The sequence below is a fragment of the Oncorhynchus nerka genome, linkage group LG6, assembly GCF_034236695.1.
Source record: "Oncorhynchus nerka isolate Pitt River linkage group LG6, Oner_Uvic_2.0, whole genome shotgun sequence".
Classification (NCBI taxonomy): domain Eukaryota; kingdom Metazoa; phylum Chordata; class Actinopteri; order Salmoniformes; family Salmonidae; genus Oncorhynchus; species Oncorhynchus nerka.
Window position 1 is genome coordinate 62,840,190 of NC_088401.1, and position 24,172 is coordinate 62,864,361.

Below are 24,172 nucleotides of genomic sequence, written 5' to 3' on the forward strand. Positions count from 1 at the left end.
ACTTCGCTGTCTTTCTGTGGTCCTCCCCCCCAAAAGTGGTCTGAACCTGGCCCCAGTATCTAGACTCCGGGGCACGTGGGAGAAGCTGCCCAGTAAGTACGAGAAGCTGTTTGGGGACCTGCAAGACCTGTTTGATCCATCCAGGAACATGGCCAAGTATCGCAATGTGCTCAACAACCAGAACCTCCAGCCTCCCATCATCCCCCTGTTCCCCGTCATCAAGAAGGACCTCACCTTCCTGCATGAAGGTAGACAGCCACACACCTAGTCATTTTGGATCACAAAATGTGTTCCAAACAATCTTGGAACCCAGATCCAAAGCTGTCTCACTCCAGCTATATTTAAACTTTTCCTGTTGAAAAACAATATCCCACAAATAAATACAGTAGTATACACACACTTAAGGGTAAACAAATACATGTTTTGAGCAAAACTTCATGTAGTAGGCCATTCAAGGAGTTGGGCTGATGGTGCCCTCTGATGTCATTGGCCTCCCCCTTACTTGAAGAACCATAGTGGAGCAAAAGAGGATAGGCCCAACCTCCTACTTGTGCTATGTCATGATACCTGGATCGCCTATTGAGATTTGCCTTTTGATATGTAAAGCAAGTGTTAAATGGGGTGAAAAGGAGAGTGGAGTAAAATTTTAAGGAAGAAAAACCATTGCCCTTCTCAAATCTTCTGCCAAAGCTCATCCCCAGCCTCTCTCCCCTTCCCTTTCCACTATGTCAGATTCAGCAAGTGTCGCCTATTCCCCCTCAGGAGAAAAGGGGTGTGCGTACGGCCCAGAACATCAATGGGGCCAAGCTTCCTGCCGTCCAGGACCTCTAAACCAGGCGGTGTCAGAGGAAGGCCCTAAAAATTGTTAGACTCCAGCCATCTGGAGGTGAAAGAAAGATGCACCTGTTTAGGCGAGGAGCTGGCTAGCGAAGTGGAAAAGAAAAGGAGACGCACACTTTAGGAGCTCAAATGCAATAATTGAATAACCTAATAACCAACCTTTCAACAGACAAGCTGTCTTCTTCAGTGTATGATGACAACACTGCAAGTCACTAGTTTTATATAGTTTCAAAGGGGGTACACAGGTGTCTGTAATCATGGCTAGGTATGGCATTGGTTCATTTGCAGATATAAATAGAAAACATAAAACATTCATGGATAGCATACGATCATAGATAGAATTTGGCTACATAGGCCCACAAACATTTACAATGAGTAGCAAAATCACAAGAATGGCTTTAGATCAAAGTCTACGTTGAGACCGAAGGTAGCAATGGGTTTTAAATGAACTATACAGACAGCTTCTAGTTTTAACAATAAATTGTCAAGGTCACCCCCTCTCCTAGTGAGGGTGACTTGTTCAATGCCGATATAATGTAGGGACGAAATAATGGTTAGTTTCCAAAAAGACTCCAGCCACCCTAGTCATAAACTGTTCTCTCTGCGGCTGCACTGCAAGCGGTACCGGAGTGCTAAGTCTAGGTCCAAAAGGCTCCTTAACAGGTTCTATCCCCAAGCCATATGACTAGTGAACAGTTAATCAAATGGCTAGCTGGACTATTTACATTGGACCCCCCCCTACTACCTGCACGTACAGTACCAGACAAAAGTTTGGGCACTCCTACTCATTCAAGGGTTTTCTTTATTTTCACTATTTTCTACATTGTAGAATAATAGTGAAGACATCAAAATTATGAAATAACACGCATGGAATAATGTTGTAACCAAAAAAGTGTTATTATTTTATATTTGAGATTCTTAAAAGTAGCCACCCGTTGCCTTGATGACAGCTTTGCACACACTTGGCATTCTCTCAACCAGCTTCACCTGGAATGCTTTTCCAACAGTCTTGAAGGAGTTCCCACATATGTTGAGCACTTGTTGGCTGCTTTTCCTGCACTCTGCGATCCAAACCATCTCAATTGGGTTGAGGTAGGGTGATTGTGGAGGCCACGTCATCTGATGCAGGACTCCATCACTCTCCTCCTTGGTCAAATATCCCTTACAAACCCTAGAGGTGTGTTGGATCTTTGTCCTGTTGAACATCAAATGGTAGTCCCACTAAGCACAAACCAGATAGGATGGCGTATCGCTGCAGAATGCTGTGGTAGCCATGCTGGCTAAGTGTGCCTTGAATTCTAAATAAATCACAGACATTGTCATCAGCAAAGGACCATCACACCACCTCCTCCATGCTTCACGGTGGGAACCATCACATGCGAAGATCATCCGTTCACCTACTCTGCGTCTCACAGACACGGCGGTTGGAACCAAAAATCTCACATTTGGACTCCTCAGAACCAAAGGACCGATGTCCATTGCTCGTGTTTCTTTGCCCAAGCAATTCTCTTCTTCTTATTGGTGTCCTTTAGTAGTGGTTTCTTTGCAGAATTTCGACCATGAATGCCTGATTTTTACCCAGTCTCCTCTGAACAGTTGATGTTGATGTCTGTTACTTGAACTCTGAAGCATTTATTTTGGCTGCAATTTGAGGCTGGTAACTGAGATGAGATGACGCTGACAGAGATAGTCGCCTCGCTTCAGGTACTTAGAAAACTAGGCAGTTATTTGTTTTTTTTATGTACTATTTCTTACATTATTAGCCCAGGAAATCACAAGTGTTATTACATACAGCCGGAAAGAACTATTGGATATAAAAGCAATGTCAACTTACCATCATTACGACCAGGAATACGTCTTTCCCGAAGCGGATCCTTTGTTTGAACCTCCACCCTGGACATTCCGATCTTATCCGTGAGGCCGACCCAAAACAACGAGGTCGCTGCAGGAGGCCTGTGTCTTGTGACCGTAGCGTACGTGTAGGTATGTACGGCAGGACCAAATCGGAAAGATGGGTAGGAGCAAGCCCATGTAATGCTTTGTAGGTTAGCAGTAAAACCTTGAAATCAGCCCTTGCCTTAATAGGAAGCCGGTCTAGGAAGGCTAGCACTGGAGTAATATGATAAAAAAATTGGTTCTAGTCAGGGTTCTAGCAGCCGTATTTAGCACTAACTGAAGTTTTAGTGCTTTATCCGGGTAGCAGGAAAGTAGAGCATTGCAGTAGTCTAACCTAGAAGTGACAAAAGCATGGATGAATTTTTCTGCATCCTTTTTGGATAGAAAATATCAGATTTTTGCAATGTCACGTAGATGGAAAAAAGCTGTCCTTGAAACAGTCTTGATATGTTCGTCAAAATAGAGATCAGGGTCCAGAGTAACGCCGAGGTCCTTGACAGTTTTATTTGAGACGACTGTACAACCATTGAGATTCTCAACACTGGGGTCCCACAAGGGTGCGTTCCCAGCCCTCTCCTGTACTCCCTGTTCACCCATGACTGTGTGGCCATGCACGCTTCCAATTCAATCATCAAGTTTTCAGACGACATTACAGTGGTAGGCCTGATTACCAACAGCGATGAGACGGCCTACGGGGAGAAGGTGAGGGCCCTCGGAGTGTGGTGTCAGGAAAATAACCTCACTCAATGTCAACAAAACAAAGGAGATGATCATGGACTTCAGGAAAATGCAGAGGGAGCACCCCCCCATCCACATTGGCGGGACAGTAGTGGAGAAGGTAAAAACGTTTTAAGTTCCTCGACGTACAAATCACTGACAAACTGAAATGGTCCACCCACACAGACAGTGTGGTGAAGAAGGCGCATCAGCACCTCTTCAACCTCAGGAGGCTGAAGAAATGTGTCTTGTCATCTAAAACACTCACAAACTTTTACAGATGCACAATCGAGAGCATCCTCACCGCCTGGTACGGCAATTGCACCGCCCTCAACCATAAGGCTCTCCAGATGGTAGTGCGTTCTGCACAATGCATCACCCGGGGCAAACTATCTGCCCTCCAGGACACCTACAGCACCCGATGTCACAGGAATGCCAACGAGATCATCAAGGACAACAACCACCTGATCCACTGCCTGTTGCACACTGCTATCATCCAGAAGGCGAGGTCAGTACAGGTGCATCAAAGCTGGGACTGAGAGACTGGAAAAACAGCTTCTATCTCAAAGCCATCAGGCTGTTAAACAGCCATCACTAACATAGAGCGGCTGCTGCCAACACACAGACTCACATCTCTGGCCACTTAAATAAATGGACTTAATAAAGGTGTCACTAGTCACCTTAAATAACGGCGCTTTAATGTTTACATATCCTACATTACTCATCTCATATGTATATACTGTATTCTATACCATCTACTGCATCTTGCCTATGCCGCACGCCATCGGTCATCCATATATTTATATGAACATATTCTATTCATCCCTTTACATTTGTGTGTATAAGGTAGTTGTTGTGAATTAGTTAGATTACTTGTTAGATATTACTGCATAGTCAGAACTAGAAGCATAAGCATTTCGCTACACTCGCATTATCATCTGCTAACCATGTGTATGTGACCATTAAGATTGAATTTTATTTGAATTTATCCTCTGCAGCAGAGGTAACCCTGGGTCTTCCATACCTGTGGCGGTCCTCACGAGAGCCAGTTTCATCATAGCGCTTGGTGGTTTTTGCGACTGCACTTGAAGAAACCTTAAAAGTTCTTGACATTTTCCAGATTGACTGACCTTCATGTCTTAATGTAATGATGGACTGTCATTTCTCTTTGCTTATTTGAGCTGTTCTTGCTATAATATGGACTTGGTCTTTTACCAAATAAAGCTATCTTCTGTATTCCACCCCTACCTTGTCACAACAACTGATTGGCTCAAATGCATTAAGAAGGGAAGAAATTCCACAAATTAACTTTTAATGGGACACACCTATTAATTGAAGTGCATTCCAGGTGACTACCTCATGAAGCTGGTTGAGAGAATGCCAGGAATCTGTAAAGCTGTCAAGGCAAAGGGTGGATATTTGAAGAATCTCAAATATAAAATATAATATCAAATTTTTGGTTACTACACGATTCCATATGTTATTTCATAGTTTTGATGTCTTCACTATTATTCTACAATGTAGAAAATTGTAAAAAAAACTCTTGAATGAGTAGGTGTCCAAGCTTTTGACTGGTACTGTACATATTATCTTGACTAACCTGTACCCCCTCACATTGACTCGGTACCAGTACCCCCTGTATTTTTGCCTCATTATTGTTATTTTGTTACTTTTTCAAACTTTAGTTGATTTAGTAAATATTTTCTTAAACAACAATGTAGTAAAGAAAAATATGAGTTAAAGTTAATTTGACAAGAGACCAGCAAAACATTGGCTGGGTCTACCATTTTTGTATACGATGTTGCACTTAGTTAAATTCTTAATTTGAATGCCAATATTTCCCAGAGTGGCATAGTGGTCTAAGGCACTGCATCTCAGTGCTAGAGGCATCATTACAAACCCTGGTTCGATCCCGGGCTTTATCACAACCAGCTGTGATCGGGAGTCCCGTAGGTTCGGCACACAATTGGCCCAGTGTTGTCCGGGGAAGGTTTGGCCGGTGTCGGTTGTCATTGTAAAATAATAATTTGTTCTCGACTGACTTACCTAGTTAAATAAAGGTAAACATTTATTTTAAAGGCATCTTAATCAATCTGTTATTACTAATAGTCACTTGTCCTTCCCCAGGGAACGACTCTAAAGTGGACGGCCTGGTGAACTTTGAGAAGCTGCGGATGATCGCCAAAGAGATCCGCCACGTGGGTCGTATGGCCTCCGTCAACATGGACCCAGCGCTCATGTTCAGAACCAGGTAACTAACAACGCTTCACTATCCCCTTCAGGTCCACTCAAGTCGCCGTGGGTTGTCGATGATTGATTGTTCACATGTAGATTGTCAATATTACCCGCTTCAAGGCTTTTTTTTTCCCAAGGCTTTTTTTCTTGAGCAGCTGTTTCTCCGGGCCAACCCAGCTGTTTCCTGTACGGTCTACTTATTGTTGGTGTAGAATCCACACAGTGCTCATGTGAAAGTGTGTGTGACTTTGCATGTCCACCATGCTGCCATGTCACTATTGAGTGTCTGTTTTTGTCAATGTTTCTCTCTTTCTCTCTTTTGTGGGCCTCTGGTAACCTTGCTCATCTTGGTGGCTCTTAGTGGTCTATCCTGTCTAAGCTTGTCTCCCTCCTTTCTCTCTCTCCGTCCACTCTTTGCCCTCCACGCTTCACTGTTCATGGCTATCCCTTCTATAGGAAGAAGAAATGGAGGAGTTTAGGGTAAGTTTTGGTGACCGATCTTTCCATGCTATTTTATTCTGCCCAATTTATGCGATTTCCCTCATTTCTGATGCCTCGTTTGTTTGGTTTAGTGCTTATTTTACTAACCTGTTATTTTGTGCTGGTTTTACTTACCTGTTAAATAGTGCTGGTTTTACTTACCTGTTAAATAGTGCTGGTTTTACTTACCTGTTAAATAGTGCTGGTTTTACTTACCTGTTAAATAGTGCTGGTTTTACTTACCTGTTAAATAGTGCTGGTTTTACTTACCTGTTAAATAGTGCTGGTTTTACTTACCTGTTAAATAGTGCTGGTTTTACTTACCTGTTATTTAGTGCTGGTTTTACTTACCTGTTAAATAGTGCTGGTTTTACTTACCTGTTAAATAGTGCTGGTTTTACTTACCTGTTAAATAGTGCTGGTTTTACTTACCTGTTAAATAGTGCTGGTTTTACTTACCTGTTATTTAGTGCTGGTTTTACTTACCTGTTATTTTGTGCTGGTTTTACTTACCTGTTAAATTGTGCTGGTTTTACTTACCTGCTAAATAGTGCTGGTTTTACTTACCTGTTAAATAGTGCTGGTTTTACTTACCTGTTATTTAGTGCTGGTTTTACTTACCTGTTAAATAGTGCTGGTTTTACTTACCTGTTATTTTGTGCTGGTTTTACTTACCTGTTAAATAGTGCTGGTTTTACTTACCTGTTAAATAGTGCTGGTTTTACTTACCTGTTATTTAGTGCTGGTTTTACTTACCTGTTAAATAGTGCTGGTTTTACTTACCTGTTAAATAGTGCTGGTTTTACTTACCTGTTAAATAGTGCTGGTTTTACTTACCTGTTAAATAGTGCTGGTTTTACTTACCTGTTATTTAGTGCTGGTTTTACTTACCTGTTAAATAGTGCTGGTTTTACTTACCTGTTATTTAGTGCTGGTTTTACTTACCTGCTAAATAGTGCTGGTTTTACTTACCTGTTAAATAGTGCTGGTTTTACTAACCCATTTTGTTTCATACCCTTCTAACACTGCTTGGCTCTGGTAAAATGTTCTTTAGAAATGGAAAAGATCATGACTTTTGCTTAGTTTCAAGTCACATTTTCTTTATTCTTCCAAAATATTTCTCAATGACTCATTAAAACTGATATAGCGATGTTGCATCCCATGCAATTCACAATCCATGAACTAGCAAAAGTGATTACTTTGTCTTCCCACCTACTTAACAAAAACAGCATGCCAACATTCCATCTGGTTTTCAGTTCTATTAGTTTGTCCTAGTGTGGATTTATTCTGTATATCAGTCTCCAGACTAAACATATTTTCTTCAACATGAAAGTCTATAGTGTGCTACAAGGACAGCCAAACTAGTCATGCTTTACATCAGTGTTTCCCAAACTCGGTCCTGTTCGGTCCCCCCCCCCAGGTGCATGTTCTTCCTCCTAGCACTACACCGATGAATCAAATAACCAGCTCACCATCAAGCTTTGGTTATTTGAAAGCTGTGTTGTTCTAGGTTAAAACCTAAAACATGCACCCAGGGGGGAGGGGCTCCAGGGCTGAGTTTGGGAACCCCTGGTGTACATCAGTGGCCAAGGAGAAGTAGTTTACAATACAATCATTGTGTTCAATTCCACCACACTATACATGTACTCTGGATGTACTATAGGTTCTGATGAAAAGGCATTTCACTACAGCTACTTTGGTTTTAGACCACAGAAATGTTAACTGACTATCATCACTATTTGAACCCCCAACACACACATACACGCACACACCTCCCCTGTTTCTTGACTGATTGACCCCCTGGCCCCTATTCCCTCCTCTTCCTTGGAATGCATGGAATGTTCTGGAGCTGAGAGGAATGCCCCCAAAGCCTCAGTCTCTGCATGTCTGCCTCTCAAACGGCCCTCCTCTGAGCTACATTCCAGGAATAGTACCCCCACACACAGTTACCTAAATAGTAGTACACACACATGGTCATAGTCTGATGGTGGTCATGATCTTCCCTCTCTGTCTCTCTCTGTGTGTGTGTGTGCGTGCGTGTGTGTGTGTGTGTGTGTGTGTGTGTGTGTGTGTGTGTGTGTGTGTGTGCACGCGTGTGACCAGTTCTCTTAGCCAGGGCAGTGCCAACGCGGCGGTGCTAGACGTCACCCAGACGGGCGGGCACAAGAAGCGGGTGAGGCGCAGCTCCTTCCTGAACGCCAAGAAGCTGTACGAGGATGCCCAAATGGCCCGCAGGGTCAAGCAGTTCCTGTCCAACCTCAGCCTGGAGACCAACGAGGAGGCGCTGCAGACCCTCTCGCTGCAGTGTGAGCCCTCCATCAACACACGTAAGTGGTGGAGAGAGTACATGCTGTGGACAACACACACACACGATTGCATTCTGACTCGCACTTAGTGTGGGAGTACATGCACTTGGGATATCTAACTGCAATATGGGCCCTCCATCATCATGTGATTGATGCACATATGAGTGGTCCAGGTGGCCATTTTGGCTCAGCAGCAACACTCGGTTTCTCACTGGTAGTATTGATTGTTCAAGTACCACATTCTCCTCAACCATTTCTCAGTGCCCAAGAATGCTGGTGGCAGTAAGAGGCCAGACACGTCTCCGGTGGTGTCCAGGGCTGCCAGCCAGCAGAGGGGCCAGCTGCAGAAGGGCAACCAGGCCCTCCAGGTGCCTGCTGTGGCTCTCTACCCCTCACGCAAGAAAGTACCCGTCAAGGACCTGCCACCATTCGGTAAGAACTTGCACAAGTTAAGGGGGAAAATATGCTTGAAAATATACGTTATAGTACATTGTTTCTTTCCCGACAGCATACAAATCTGTGTGTTTCCTTTCAGGAAAACAGATTTATTTCAATTTCAGGTAAAACGTACCTGATCACAATGTTGCTTCTAGTGTGGCATTACGCTAGTTTAGCCGCTATGAGCAGGTTTCCCAAAGACCCAGATTAAGTTTATTCCTGAACTAAAAAACACTGTCAATGGAGATTCTAAAGATGAATCTGCATCTGGGAAACTGGCCTTTGCTGAAGTTTTTATCCTACTCTAAACATGGGTTAGGTTGAGGGTTAAAGCTGGAATCCTTAATGGTGAATCAGCCACATCCGATATGATATTACAACAACAAAGAAGTTACTGTAAACAACGAACACAGTTTTTCCCCCTCAGACATTATTGTACGCGCGGAAGAAGAGCACAAGTACAGCAATTATTTGGCGGTGGTGGGGGCGACCGGCGGTGGTGGGGGCGACCGGCGGTGGTGGGGCGACCGGCGGTGGTGGTGGGGGACCGGCGGTGGTGGGGGACCGGCGGTGGTGGGGGCGACCCGCGGCGGTGGTGGGGGCGACCGGCGCGACGACTGGGGGGGCGACCGGTGGGGGCGGCCGGTGGCGGTAAGGGCGACCGGCGGTGGTTGGTTGGCTACTGAGGATTCCATCTTTACGTGTAATTCAGGATTCAAGAAAACTGTGGGAAGTGGGAATTATATCTTGAAGAACCTCCAGTGGAGGGAGACTCATGTAGCTGTGTTCCAGTGTGTTGCTACAGTAGTATCCACTCTGCCAAGTTTGCTTTTCTCCATCCATTTAAATTCTTAGACAATAGATAAAACCTCTGTAGTTCTACCTCTCCTTTCACTGTGACTTGAGCACCACCTAGAGGCCATCTGGCCAAGTGAGGATTAAAAACTCACCAGACAATGTAGGCTATGGCTACGTTTAAAACCCCACCATTGACGTTGACTCCACAACGCTAATTTTGGCTATCGTTTTGTTTTGAAGGCACAAGTTCCCCTCAGTCGTTGAAGAAGATCCTGTCACTGTCAGAGGAGGCCAGCAAGCGTCAGACTGAGGACACTGTAACATCCAACAACACCTCGCAGCTCTCCTCCCCGCCCACCTCACCACAGAGCTCGCCCAAGAAGGGTAAGCTAATAATCCCATCAATCCAACCTCAGCCCAGTGCCCCTCTCACTCACACAGAGATTTAGAAGATCACTGCTGACACCTGGTGGTCATAGTGAAACTACCAGTTCAGCCTTCTGTGATGTCATAATAATACTGATGTAGCAACGGTTAATCAAGGTTTTTAGGGCCATGGAATAATGAAAGTGTTTTCTTGTGACCCATGAAAAAGGAAAGTTGAGCTGAAAGTGTTTCGCTATGGTTTTAGTCATCAATCTAGCAGGAGGGCAATATTTTATAAATGTAGTAGTGTATGTGTGTCCTCCTAGAAAGCTATGACCTTTGGCTTTCACCTGGAATTGTTTATTTATGTCTGAGAAAAAAAAACTTTTCAACCGATATGATCTAGTACACACTACAAGTATAATAAAACATATGCAAACATGATGTTATGATAAAAAAAATAATGATCAAGCCTTTTATACTTTATAATATGTCCATATATAGTTATAATCTGTTTTAGGAACATCTACCCAAGATATTTCACCTTCTTTATTACTTTACAAACATATCATAACATTAGTGATAGTCAAAATCTGTTACATTTTGTGAACATCTAATCAAATTTAAACAGCGTGAGTCTCTCCTATAGACGGGGGGAGAAAGGATATGTAAAGGGTTCCATTTTGTCGTTCTGAGCATATGCAATGTGTCTGCCTAGACTGCCTAGTCTACACTGTTCCATATTGGAATCGGCTATCAATCACCCCTACCTACCTCCTATCCCAACTACCTCACTCCTTACATACTGTGATGCTGTCCTGTGTCCTATCTGTGTGTGATGTCTCTTTGCCTTGCTGCACGCAGGGCTCGGGACACTGAAGGGCCAAAGTGTCCGGAAGGTTACCTTTACCAGTAAACAGACAGCCACAGGTAAACTGGGACTGGCCCAGACCGGCCCTAGACCTAAACAGACGCTGCTGGCCTAGACCTTTTATTTCAATATTTGCACTGTCTCTATGTACACTCACAGGGCCCTACACACTCACACATGCTGTCACTCAAACACACACGCACACAAACACTCACTCAAACACACACGCACACAAACACTCACTCCACCACCCGCTCACTCACACATAATATGGAGATACATTTATACGGACTCTACACACCCGTACACCACTCACATACAACCTGCTGCTACTATTGTTTATCTTATATCCTGTTGGCTAGTCCCCTTATCCCTATAAATATCTACCTCCATCACTCCAGTATCCCTGCACATGTAAATATAGTATTAGAATTTACTTTAGAAGTATTTCCTGTATATAGTATGCTTACTTACTCTCTATATTATTATTCCTTGTGCTTTTTTTCTAGTAATACGTTGTTATTGATTATTGCATTGTTGGGTTTTGAGTTTGCAAGAAGGCATTTCACTGTACTTGTGCATGTGACATTAAAACTTGAAACTGGAAACTTAAGAAATAAAATGTTTTACGTTGCATGCCCTAATGAACACGACCCAGTTGGATCTTACAAATACGAAGTGGTTGGGACCTGTATATGTACTGAATAAAAATAAAAACGCAACATTATTTCATTGATTTTACTTAGTAACAGTTCAAGTGAGGAAATGCATCAATTGAAATAAATCAATTAGGCCCTAATCTATGGATTTTACATGACTGGGAATAAAGATGTCGGCCAAAATGGGCCTCAGGATCTCATCACGGTATTTTTGTGCATTCAAATTGCCATCGATAAAAAACAATTGTGTTCGTTGTTCGTAGCTTATGCCTGCCCATACCATAACCCCACCTCACCATGGGGCACTCTCTTCACAACGCCGACATCAGCAAACAGCTCGCCCACACAACGCCATACACGTGGTCTGCAGTTCTGAGTTCGGTTGAACGTACAGCCAAATTCTCTAAAACAACGTTGGAGGTGGCTTATGGTAGAGAAATTAACATACAATTCTCTGGCACCAGCTCTGGTGGACATCCCTGCAGCCCCCTCAACTTGTGGTGTTGTGTGACAACTGCACATTTGAGTGGCCTTTTATTGTCCCCAGCACAAGGTGCAGCTGTGTAATGATCATACTGTTTAATCAGCTTCTTGATATGCCACACGATGGATTATCTTTCAAAGGAGGAATGCTCACTAACAGGGATGTAAGCAAATGTGTGCACAACATCTTAGAGAAATATTTTTTTGGTACATATGGAAAATTTCTTGATCTTTCAGCTCATGAAACATGGGACCAACGCTTAACATGTTGCATTTATATTTTTGTTCAGTGTATATAGGGGGTCCTGCGGGCTTGTCTGTCGCCCCGCTTGTCTTAGTAGCGGAGTTGCTGCTGGGATGTCTAGTAGTATGACCTTTGCTTCAGAAGATATATGGGCTCAGATGCTGCTGCTTCACCGACATCCACAACTCCGCTTGATTCATGTCTGTGTGTTTAGAAGCCGGTAGAAGCCCTTCGGTCCACCGGTGAAAACTAATTCACTTATTATTGGATGGGTTTCAGGAACTGACTTGACGTTAGGCCATCTGACTTAGAAGATCAGTCCTCCATTTTCTGAATGGTAGCTCGCGGTTGGTTTGCCAATGATTTAATGTCACAGAACACTCCATTTCCAATTACTTGTGCCCAGAATGTTAGAGAGCAGAGTAATTTGATGAGATTTCTGGCTTTGAGATGAGGTTCTTGGTGTGTGTGAATGGAGATTGCTTTGAAATGTCAGTCATTCTGTGACTCCAAGCTAAAGGTGTGAGGATCTTCATTTTTTTTCTCTCGATTGAATCACTGCCCCAAGCACGTTCTGAGTTTGTTGTAAAGTTAGGACTTGCTGTGTATTTCCCCAATCCTTTTATTAGGCTGATTTTAGGTGATTGTGGGCTTCTGTTGTGGCTTCCTTGAATCTTAATGTCTCCTTTCATATTAGGTCACAGAGTATGACCGGCCGTGTTCAAGCTGGAAGTTATCTGGCGTGCAGTGTGATGGTAGTGATTTGAGAGGTTAGAGGTTTTGTTTTCGATGTGCAGTTAGAAAGAGAAGTTTCTCGCAGCCTATGAACCTATGTGTTCTCCCATCCAGCCAGCTGTAAATCCATGTTCGGAGGTTCTAAACGATTCAACCCTCTGAACACAACCCCTGGACTAGTAGATTGGAATCATTTAGCACTTTGTGTGACATCTGCTGATCCGAAAAGGGTTTAATAATGATTGATCAGTCAGTTAATGGACCACCCCCCTACTCTCTCCAGGCTACCCCAGAACAGGAGATGCCTACTCAGACTCGTGTCACAGCGAGATCTCATCGCGCTCCAGCCTGGTCAGCAACTCCTCCTTTGACATGGCCCAGGAGGAGAGGAGGGGGCTCAGGCACTCCGGCGGGGTGGGAGACCCCCACGCTGGAGGGGTGCGTCTGGAGAGGAGGGCTACGACAGACCCGGACCAGTACAGCCTCGGGTATGAACCAACACTGCCCATTTCTATTGATCATCATCCCAAAAACTTTGTTTAAAGGGGTAATGTACCCTAGTTATAAAATTGTTGAGTGGTTAACTTGAAAATGTAGTTTTTGGTACACATCCTATTTTAACAGCTAAGTACAGTGATGAGCGTTAATTTCAAAAATGGAAAAAGGAAGAGATTCAATCCCAACTCTTTATTTTAACAACCCAGTTGTTAAGGTATAGCTTGTCTCTAATCTCTAACCCCCACTGTAAAGGTATAGCTTGTCTCTAATCTCTAACCCCCACTGTAAAGGTATAGCTTGTCTCTAATCTCTAACCCCCACTGTAAAGGTATAGCTTGTCTCTAATCTCTAACCCCCACTGTAAAGGTATAGCTTGTCTCTAATCTCTAACCCCCACTGTAAAGGTATAGCTTGTCTCTAATCGCTAACCCCCACTGTAAAGGTTTAGCTTGTCTCTAATCTCTAACCCTCACTGTAAAGGTATAGCTTGTCTCTAATCTCTAACCCCCACTGTAAAGGTATAGCTTGTCTCTAATCTCTAACCCCCACTGTAAAGGTATAGCTTGTCTCTAATCTCTAACCCCCACTGTAAAGGTATAGCTTGTCTCTAATCTCTAACCCCCACTGTAAAGGTATAGCTTGTCTCTAATCTCTAACCCCCACTGTAAAGGTATAGCTTGTCTCTAATCTCTAACCCCCACTGTAAAGGTATAGCTTGTCTCTAATCTCTAACCCCCACTGTAAAGGTATAGCTTGTCTCTAATTTCTAACCCTCATTGTAAATGTATAGCCTGCCTCTAATCACTAACCCCAATTGTAAAGTTATAGCTTGTCTCTAACTCTCTGACCCCCCCGCCCAAACCCACAAACAGTTCCTACTCGTCCATGCAGGACTGCCGGGGTCTGTATACCTGTGCCACGGTGCTATCTCCCAGCTCTGAAGAGCTGACCCAGGACCAAGGGGACCGTGTCTCCCTGGATGCTGCAGACAGTGGCCGCGGCTCCTGGACCTCGTGCTCCTCGGGCTCCCACGACAACATCCAGACCATGCAACAGGGACGCAGCTGGGAGACCCTGGCCTTCGGGCCGGGTGGTGTGGTCAGTGTGGGTGTCCATCCTCCCGGGGGGCCTGAAGCGTTTATAGGGGTCCCCTCTGGAATGTGGGCGTCTCAGGCTAGAGGGAGCTGGGCATCGGCCTCTTCTTCATCTTCCTCTGCAGCGTACTGGGGCGAGGACTCGGAGGGTGACACGGGCACGATTAAACGCAGAGGCGGGAAAGACGTGAACGCTGACCCGGAGACGAGTAGTATCACGTCCATGGGGTCTGACGAGGCCAAGCAGCACGGGAGGCCATCGCCCATCACCGCCGGCAACAAGGGTCTTATCAGTGAGTTGACCACTGAAATGTTAGTTTGTCTGTTGTGTTGATGGAAGGGTTAAGCTGTCCTCATAGGCTAATGTTAGGGTGACCATACCTGTTCCTAATGTTAGGGTGACCATACCTGTTCCTAATGTTGGGATGACCATACCTGTTCCTAATGTTGGGGTGACCATACTTGTTCCTAATGTTAGGGTGGTCATACCTGTTCCTAATGTTAGGGTGGCCATACCTGTCCCTAATGTTAGGGTGGCCATACCTGTTCCTAATGTTAGGGTGGCCATACCTGTTCCTAATGTTAGGGTGACCATACCTGTTCCTAATGTTAGGGTGGCCATACCTGTTCCTAATGTTAGGGTGGCCATACATGTTCCTAATGTTAGGGTGACCATACCTGTTCCTAATGTTAGGGTGGCCATACCTGTTCCTAATGTTAGGGTGGCCATACCTGTTCCTAATGTTAGGGTGGCCATACCTGTTCCTAATGTTAGGGTGACCATACCTGTTCCTAATGTTAGGGTGGCCATACCTGTTCCTAATGTTAGGGTGGCCATACCTGTTCCTAATGTTAGGGTGACCATACCTGTTCCTAATGTTAGGGTGGCCATACCTGTTCCTAATGTTAGGGTGGCCATACCTGTTCCTAATGTTAGGGTGGCCATACCTGTTCCTAATGTTAGGGTGGCCATACCTGTTCCTAATGTTAGGGTGGCCATACCTGTTCCTAATGTTAGGGTGGCAATACCTGTTCCTAATGTTAGGGTGGCCATACCTGTTCCTAATGTTAGGGTGGCAATACCTGTTCCTAATGTTAGGGTGGCCATACCTGTTCCTAATGTTAGGGTGGCCATACCTGTTCCTAATGTTAGGGTGGCCATACCTGTTCCTAATGTTAGGGTGGCCATACCTGTTCCTAACGTTAGGGTGGCCATACCTGTTCCTAACGTTAGGGTGGCCATACCTGTTCCTAACGTTAGGGTGGCCATACCTGTTCCTCAACAAAGTAACAGGTTCCCAATGAAAGGTCGGATTTTTAGAATGTTCTGAAAATGCTAAACCCTGCTCACATGTGTATGCATTTTTGCATTGTGTTCATCCATGGAGAGAAGTGCATGTCAGCTGAAAGATGTCCGCATGTAGATCTCCATGCCAACACTTTTTCTGGATGGAGTGTGTGGTGCAGACTAGAGGTCGACCGATTAATCGGAATGGCCGATCAATTAGGCACGATTTCAAGTGTTCATAACAATCGGACATGGGTATTTTGGGGCGCCAATTTTTATTATTTAAAAAAATATATATATATATACATACATATATACATATTATTTAACTAGGCAAGTCAGTTAAGAACACATTCTTATTTTCAATGACGGCCTAGGAACGGTGGGTTAAATGCCTTGTTCAGAGACAGAACGACAGATTTTCACCTTGTCAGCTCGGGGATACAATCTTGCAACCTTACAGTTAACTAGTCCAACGCAATAACGACCTTCCTCTCTCTCGTTGCACTCCACAAGGAGACTGCCTGTTACGCGAATGCAGTAAGCCAAGGTAAGTTGCTAGCTAGCATTAAACTTATCTTATAAAAACAATCAATCATAATCACTAGTTAACTACACATGGTTGATGATATTACTAGATATTATCTAGCGTGTCCTGCGTTGCATATAATCTGACTAAGCATACAAGTATCTAAGTATCTGACTGAGCGGTGGTAGGCAGAAGCAGGCGCGTAAACATGAATTCAAACAGCACTTTCATGCGTTTTGCCAACAGCTCTTCGTTGTGCGTCAAGCATTGCGCTGTTTATGACTTGAAGCCTATCAACTCCCGAGATGAGGCTGGTGTAACCAAAGTGAAATGGCTAGCTAGTTAGCGCACGCTAATAGCGTTTCAAACGTCACTCACTCTGAGCCTTCTGTAGTTGTTCCCCTTGCTCTGCATGGGTAATGCTGCTTCGAGGGTGGCTGTTGTCATTTTGTTGCTGGTTCGAGCCCAGGTAGGAGCGAGGAGAGGGACGAAAGCTATACTGTTACACTGACAGTACTATAAGTACTATACAGTACCTATAAGAACATCCAATAGTGAAAGGTTAATTGCGTTTTACCCCACCATCTTTCACCCCCCTTAGCACGAAAGGAGAGCCGGTACCGCGAGCCCCCTCCCACCCCGCCAGGCTACACTGCCCTGACAATCTCTGACTTCAGTGAGGGCCAGACGCAGTCGCCACCCCTGCCCACGGCCCCATCCCACTCTGGCCGCCGCCCACCCGACTACTCCACGGCCCTGCAGCGCTCGCGCATGGTCACCCAGTCGCCCGACTCCCAGCATCACCACCAGGCCCAACAACACCCAGGTTCCGGAACCACAAAGCGCCATGGGCTCCACCGCACCCGCTCGCCAGACGAGGATGAAGAGCCGGAGGAGGAAGAGGGTGAGTCCTTGTCTCCCAAACTAGTCGCTCTGAGGAAGACAGTGGCACACACAACACCAGAGACAACCAGGCCCTGAGATGAGTGTACGGGTTAAAGGGCAGCCCCCCCCAGGCTGAGGTAAAATTACTGATTTATACCAATGATAACATGCATGCCCACCAGGAACAACAGACTTCCCTCATATCCACTGCAAACCTAGCCTGGTCCCAGATCTGTTTGTACTGTCTTGCCAACTCCTATGGGGAATGGGCATTGAGGAGATGTCAAGACCGCACAAACAGATCTGGGACCAGGCTAGCACAAACCCACCACGGCATCTCATGTGCATGATGTCATCATGCTTGGACCAAAGCTCATCAGGCGTTAGCTCCTCACTCTCTGTGTTGAATGGCATTCATCTGGGGGCACAAGTTGTTAGGTTTGCTCACCAATTTTTATTTGTGTCAATGTTTTTCTCACTTTTAATGTTCATGTTTGTCGTTTTTTGCCAATTGTTCAGTTTTGATAGTGGACCATGGTACAGTAAGTTCACATAAAGGCCAGTTAGTGATGTTGTGGGGGCTTTCTGCCTCTAATTCTTTCTCTGGGTTTTAACATCTTTGTAACCAACATGGCTATTTTTTTTCTTTCTCTCTTCAGAGGATGAACAGGTATCAGCAGTCTGAGAGAGAACTGTCTTCTGCTGGATGACTTGAAGTCGCTTCCATGGAGCCGGAAAAAAAGACACTGATGGACGGACAAAGCAATCCAGTACGTACGTGCCTGCCTCCTGCATCGTACTCTCCCTCCTGATTGGTAGACTCCTCTGCTCATCTCCCTCCCCTGCCTTAAAGCATTATCAGGGGTTGAATAACCCTGCTTGAAAAAATACTGTGAAGAAGGAGAGACAGAAAAGAAAGATGCAATGCCTGGCACTTTGGAAAAAAGAAAAACAAGTCAAACTGTTTAGCTGGATAAACATACGGCGACGCATGACAACCACGCTCAAACACACAGGTGTCCTGGAACAGCTTTCCAAGACCATTATCCCAACCCCACCTCACTTTACACACAGCATCATGACGTGTTGAGCTTTGTCTGCACTTTTTCTTTTTCTACTTTATGAAACGTGAACAAAACGGACAATGATGATTTAATAAAAGAACATTGATCGATTTTGAACTCTTAAGGATTTCTTTCCAGAACTATTGCACTCTGGGGGTAAAAGAGACTATACCCAAGTCTCATCTATTGACTCGGAATGACAAATCTGTCAAAAGGCTGTTTTATTCCTTACAGTATTATCTGGTCATTCACATATTAGATATGACCTAGTGGTGGCTTCACCCCACTGCTAACTGGACAGTCACAATGAGAGAAATAATTGTTTGTTACCCAAATTATTTCTCTCATTGTGACTGTCCAGTTAGCAGTGGCAGTTTTGCTCCATTCCCAACCCTGGCCTGGATATCGGTCTCTTTTTCCAATACGACCAGCCACATCTTAAGTACTAGGTCATATACAGTAATGTACAGGTTTAACGGTGGGGGGCGTAGCAGTGGCCCTACCTGTCTAGCCGGTCCCATCTGGCTGGACCTAGCTGGTTGGCCAGTCCCATCTCAGATTGTAAAACCTCTTCTATTTTTAGTGATAGATATGGCTGCCTATAGTTGTTTAGCTAGGCTGGCTAGCTACCTAGCTACATAAGTTGGCAAACATAAAATAAATACCCCCACTGTAACACAGGTATGTTAGTCGGCAATATGTGTTTCAGAAGATTAACTCAAGTTAGCTAGGTGGCTTGCAGGAAATATAACATACTTAGCTAGCCACCGTGTTTGTCATCTGCCCTCTTGGTGCTGGCATCAGCTGTAGCTGAGCTTCTAGCTAAATCAAACTCTTCGCTATATTCCGGTTGAAACGTATAGGTGAATGTCATCATGTAGGTAACAAAAATGCTCCATCTTTGAATTTGTGTTGATGAGAGTTATCACTTGAAGCCATTGTGGTCTGGTCAGTTTTTTTCAATTTTGCCTAAAGGATTGTGTTAGTGTCCGCCTCCCTTTCAAAAAAAGCCTGCCTTGGGGGAGGGACGGGGCCAGAGCAGGAAGCATTGCCCACACACGTTTTAGTCTTTCAGAGATTGGAAAAAATGTCAGCTTGTATATTTAGCAATGAATCCTCTGATAGGAACATCCAGGTTTTAAACTGGAAGGTCACCTGGTGACTTATATTCATTCTATATTTAGACAGTATTGTTTTGGACAACTATGTGAGATTTATATTGGCTTAGTCTTGTCCCTAATGGTGATGTTGAAAGATAAGTACAGAGGGGATTTATACCTGTTTTTAAAATGAACCAACTTGGGGACGTGTTTGAGTTATGCACCCCATAGGCTTGAATCCTATAGAGGTGAATGGAGTCTCGGATCTTTCAGTGGTGCTGCAATCTGCTGTTGCTACGTCCATTTTTGGACTTATAAATTAATGATATATATCCATTGATTCTAGAAGAATATAACTTATAAATGCCTCATGAGCTTAGTTCAACTTTCAAACCCCATCATACCCCAAAATAGAATCTTGTTTTACTTCAATGTTTGGAAATGTAAACAGACATTGTATAGCCTGAAAAACATGCTTAAAACTCATTTTGATATCTTGATTGGTCAGTCCTTGCATACATATCTCCGTCTATTCATTTGAGTGGTTACATTTCTCCAGGCCCACCCCTCAGCTTTTTAGCAAAACAGAGGCGGTGTGAATGCTTTATTGTTTCAACTAAGGATTGCCCTTTTAAGACTGAACTAGAATACACGAGAATGAACTAAAATAAACCTTCTCTCCAACCTTGCTGTTGGAGACATCCCTTCCTCGTCATTGCAAAGCCACTTGGAGAAGTCCTCCACTGTTACAGGCATCAAGATCAGTGGATGTACATATGAGTAGGCAATGCTAGCGTAGAACAAACCTGTTATCCACTGTTTCGCAACATCATTGGAATTGACTGAAGGTTATTGAATGTTTGTGTTTTGACTCCAGTGGGGAAGTTACCTATATTAAATAATTAACTTTGACGGCTGCTAATCAGAATTATTAGTTATCAAATTGTGAAAGTGTCACTTATTTTATCACTGAGTTGTGCTGATCACATTGATCAGTAGTAAAACTATAGACTGAGAAGTAGAAATAAACGAGTGCAGTGTTTTTCACTGTGGTTTGTCATTACACTATAATCATTTGTCATGTTTTTTGTTCATGATACATTTTTTTCTATGGCTGCCAATAGATTGTCGAATGTGTTTGTAATTCAGTGGTAACATGCATCATCATCATTCACTTTCCTTCAACTCTTTAGCAGGCCAAGTCCTATTTCTAAAAACAAAACATTGCACAACAATGTACAAGCATAAAGATAATTGTAGTAGGTAGAACTACTACTTGGTTTGATGTGATGTCAAGTGAGAAGTGTATATTTAACTGGTGATGATTTCTCATACTTTCTTGTACTACTTTGACCTGTATGTCTTTTAAAAAGACAATTGGTGGAGTACGTATCGGTAGTTTTTTTGTATTTTTAATACAATAATTGTAAATATTGGTTATATTTTTGTTGAAATGTACTATGTTTATGCCTCAACATCCAGTTTGTATGAAGCTGGGAAATCAATAAATACTACAAAAGTGATCAATTCATAGGTTTAAATGCACTTATTTTTTTCCTACATTTGGAGGTTTTGTCTCTTGAATATTGTTCCTTTCCAAGACCTCTCCTACGCACGCACCATCTAGTGTTTGCAAAAGATAAGACATGGAAGTAACTTGAACTGTGTAACCCTCATACTTTTCTAACTGACAACAGTGTACGTCAGAATTAATAAAAATATGTCTCCACTTGTTTTTTGTTTTTTTACTTTTGTCATTTTTGTTTGGAGTAATAATTACTCAAATGTGATACATACAGCAATGTAAGGTATAGTTAGCCATGTTTTCTGAGGAGATAAAACGTTATCTTCACTGATCATATTTATTTCACATATTTTCTACAACGCCTTAAACTTTTCAGAACTAAAACTGTTCATGGACATTGACTGAAGCCTGTCCTTTAGCAATGTAATGTTCAAGTCTTCTTGAAAAGCCCTTGTTTCTTTGAATTAGAGTACATTCACACCCTTTATTAGACATTGGTTAAATGCTGTTCACTGTGAATGAGCAAACTTTACAATTGTACAATTTATTAAAATCAGTATACATAAATAGCTGGTTTTCATTTATTTCAGTCATACATCAATGATGTGTTTTTAGGCTGCGGTTAGAGCCAAGTAGACAGCCAAGTCTGGTGTACAAGGTGATCCAGGTCTGGTTTATGTAAATCACACATGGTGATTTGTCCACACTCTCTTGGAGTAGGCCCATGCTCAATCCCGCTTTAAAACTCTTTACCTTGGGGACTGGACCAGAAACGGGTAGGACCAGGGCAGAAGATCCAGAAGCAGCTATGAGGGATGAGTTGACTTCAGACTGCCAAAGTCTAAATGGAAGGGCTCGGAGTCCCTCATGTAGTGGGAAGGAAGGCGCCAAATTTTGCCAATGCAGCCACTAAGAGTGAAATAAGCTCACAACACGGGCAAGTAGGTTGGATAGGTAGATCTGGCCGGTCAGGTAGGTAGATGCAATAGATCTCCGATTGTAAAACCTCTTCTATTTTTAGTCATAGATATGGCCACCTGCCATGGTTTAGCTAGCTATATATATTATAATGCCCGACAAGGCCCTCGTCCCCGTCATTCACTGGAGAAAGAGACGGGGATATCGGGGACGAAGGTCCAGATGCCTTGTAAGGATCCGGCGGTGAGCGGGTAATCTCCCTTTACCATCGGTCCTATTAGCCAACATACAATCAATGGAAAATAAAATAGACGAGCTACGATCACTTACACTACCGTTCAAAAGTTTGGGGTCACTTAGAAATGTCCTTGTTTTTCCATGAAAACATACATGAAATTAGGAAATGTAGTCAAGAAGTTGACAAGATTATAAATAATGATTTTTAATTTAAATAATAATTGTCCTTCAAACTCTGCTTTTGTCAAATAATCCTCCATTTGCAGCAATTACAGCCTTGCAGACCTTTGGCATTCTAGTTGTCAACTTGTTGAGGTAATCTGAAGAGATTTCACCCCATGCTTTCTGAAGCACCTCGCCCAAGTTGAATTGGCTTGATGGGCTCTTACGGTCAAGCTGCTCCCACAATAGCTCAATAGGGTTGAGATCTGGTGACTGTGCTGGCCACTCTATTATAGACAGGATACCAGCTGACTGCTTCTTTCCTAAATAGTTCTTGCATAGTTTGGAGTTGTGCTTTGGGTCATTGTCCTGTTGTAGGAGGAAATTGGCTCCAATTAATCACCCTGTACAAATCTCCCACTTTACCACCACCAGAGCACCCCCAGACCATCACATTGCCTTCACCATGCTTGACAGTTGCTGGTTGAGTGCTTGACACCATCTTTTCATTTTTTCTGCATCTCACGAATGTCATTCTTTGTGATTCTGTGAAGGGAGTAGTACACAGCGTTGTGCGAGATCTTCAGTTTCTTGTCAATTTCTCCCATGGAATAGCCTTCATTTCTCAGAACAAGAATAGACTGAAGAATGTTCTTTGTTTCTGGCCATTTTGAGCCTGTAATCGAACCCACAAATGCTGATGCTCCAGATACTCAACTAGTCTAAGAAGGCCAGTTCTATTGCTTCTTTAATCAGGACAACAGTTTTCAGCTGTGCTAACATAATTGCAATTTAACATAATTTTAAAATTATAAACTTGGATTAGCTAACACAACACAAATTAGCTAACACAACGTGCCATTGGAACACAGGAGTGATGGTTGCTGATAATGGGCCTCTGTACGTCTATGTAGATATTCCAGAAGAAATCAGCCGTTTTCCAGCTACCATAGTAATTTACAACATTAACAAAGTCTACACTGTATTTCTGATGAATTTGATGCTATTTTAATGGACAAAAAAATGTTTTTCTTTAAAAAAACAAGGAACTTTCTAAGTGACCCCAAACTTTTGAATGGTAGTGTATATCTTACCAACAGGACAATGTTTCACCGAGTCGTGGCTGGACGACAACATGAAGAACATACAGCTGGCAGGTTTTAAGTTCTTTAGGCAGGATCGATCAGTGGCCTCTGGTAAGACGAGGGGTGTATGTATATTTGTCTATGTATATTTGTAAACAACAGCTGGTGCATGAAGTCCAATGAAGTCTCGAGGTTTTGCTCGCCTGAGGTAGAGTATGTCATGATAAGCTATAGACCACACTATTTACCAAGAGAGTTTTTGTCTATACTTTTGGTAGCTGTCTATTTACCACCACAAACCAATGCTGGCACTAAGACCGCACTCAATGAGCTGTATACGGCCATAAGCAAACAGGAAAACGCTCATCCAGAGGTGGTGCTCCTAGTGGCCGAGGACTTTAGCCTCTCTGGGTTAGGGTCTAGTTTCCTGATTTTCCGCCTGACTGACGTGCCCAAAGTAAACTGCCTGTTACTCAGGCCCAGAAGCCCGGATATGCATATAAATGGTAGCATTAGATCGAAAACACTTTGAAGTTTCTAAAACGGTTAAGATAATGTCTGAGACTATAACATAATTGATATGGCCCGGCGAAAAGCCGAAGAAAATTCAACCGGAAAAAGAAAAAATGTAGGTCCCAGATATGGAAACCTATTGCTTCTATGTAAATCCGTCTCCCGGATTGCAATTCCTATGGCTTCCACTAGATGTCAACAGTCTT

General features: G+C 43.5%; 1 protein-coding gene across 15 annotated transcripts in view; it reads left to right on the top strand.

Moving 5' to 3' along the window:
* LOC115130821 (rap guanine nucleotide exchange factor 2-like) overlaps positions 1-21,261 on the top strand; it is a 154,475-nt gene extending 133,214 nt beyond the window's left edge. For 7 of the 15 annotated variants that reach the window (XM_065019766.1, XM_065019768.1, XM_065019767.1 and 4 more), the window contains 9 exons: positions 37-248; positions 5,581-5,704; positions 6,145-6,168; positions 8,272-8,495; positions 8,736-8,906; positions 9,951-10,094; positions 13,352-13,556; positions 14,439-14,953; positions 17,079-17,996. In XM_065019766.1, coding sequence (XP_064875838.1) covers positions 37-248; positions 5,581-5,704; positions 6,145-6,168; positions 8,272-8,495; positions 8,736-8,906; positions 9,951-10,094; positions 13,352-13,556; positions 14,439-14,953; positions 17,079-17,458 — 1,999 coding nt within the window. In that variant the 3' untranslated portion in view covers positions 17,459-17,996. The other 8 variants (XM_065019772.1, XM_065019774.1, XM_029662302.2 and 5 more) reach the window with 6 other exon arrangements.
* The last annotated feature ends 2,911 nt before the right edge of the window (positions 21,262-24,172 follow it).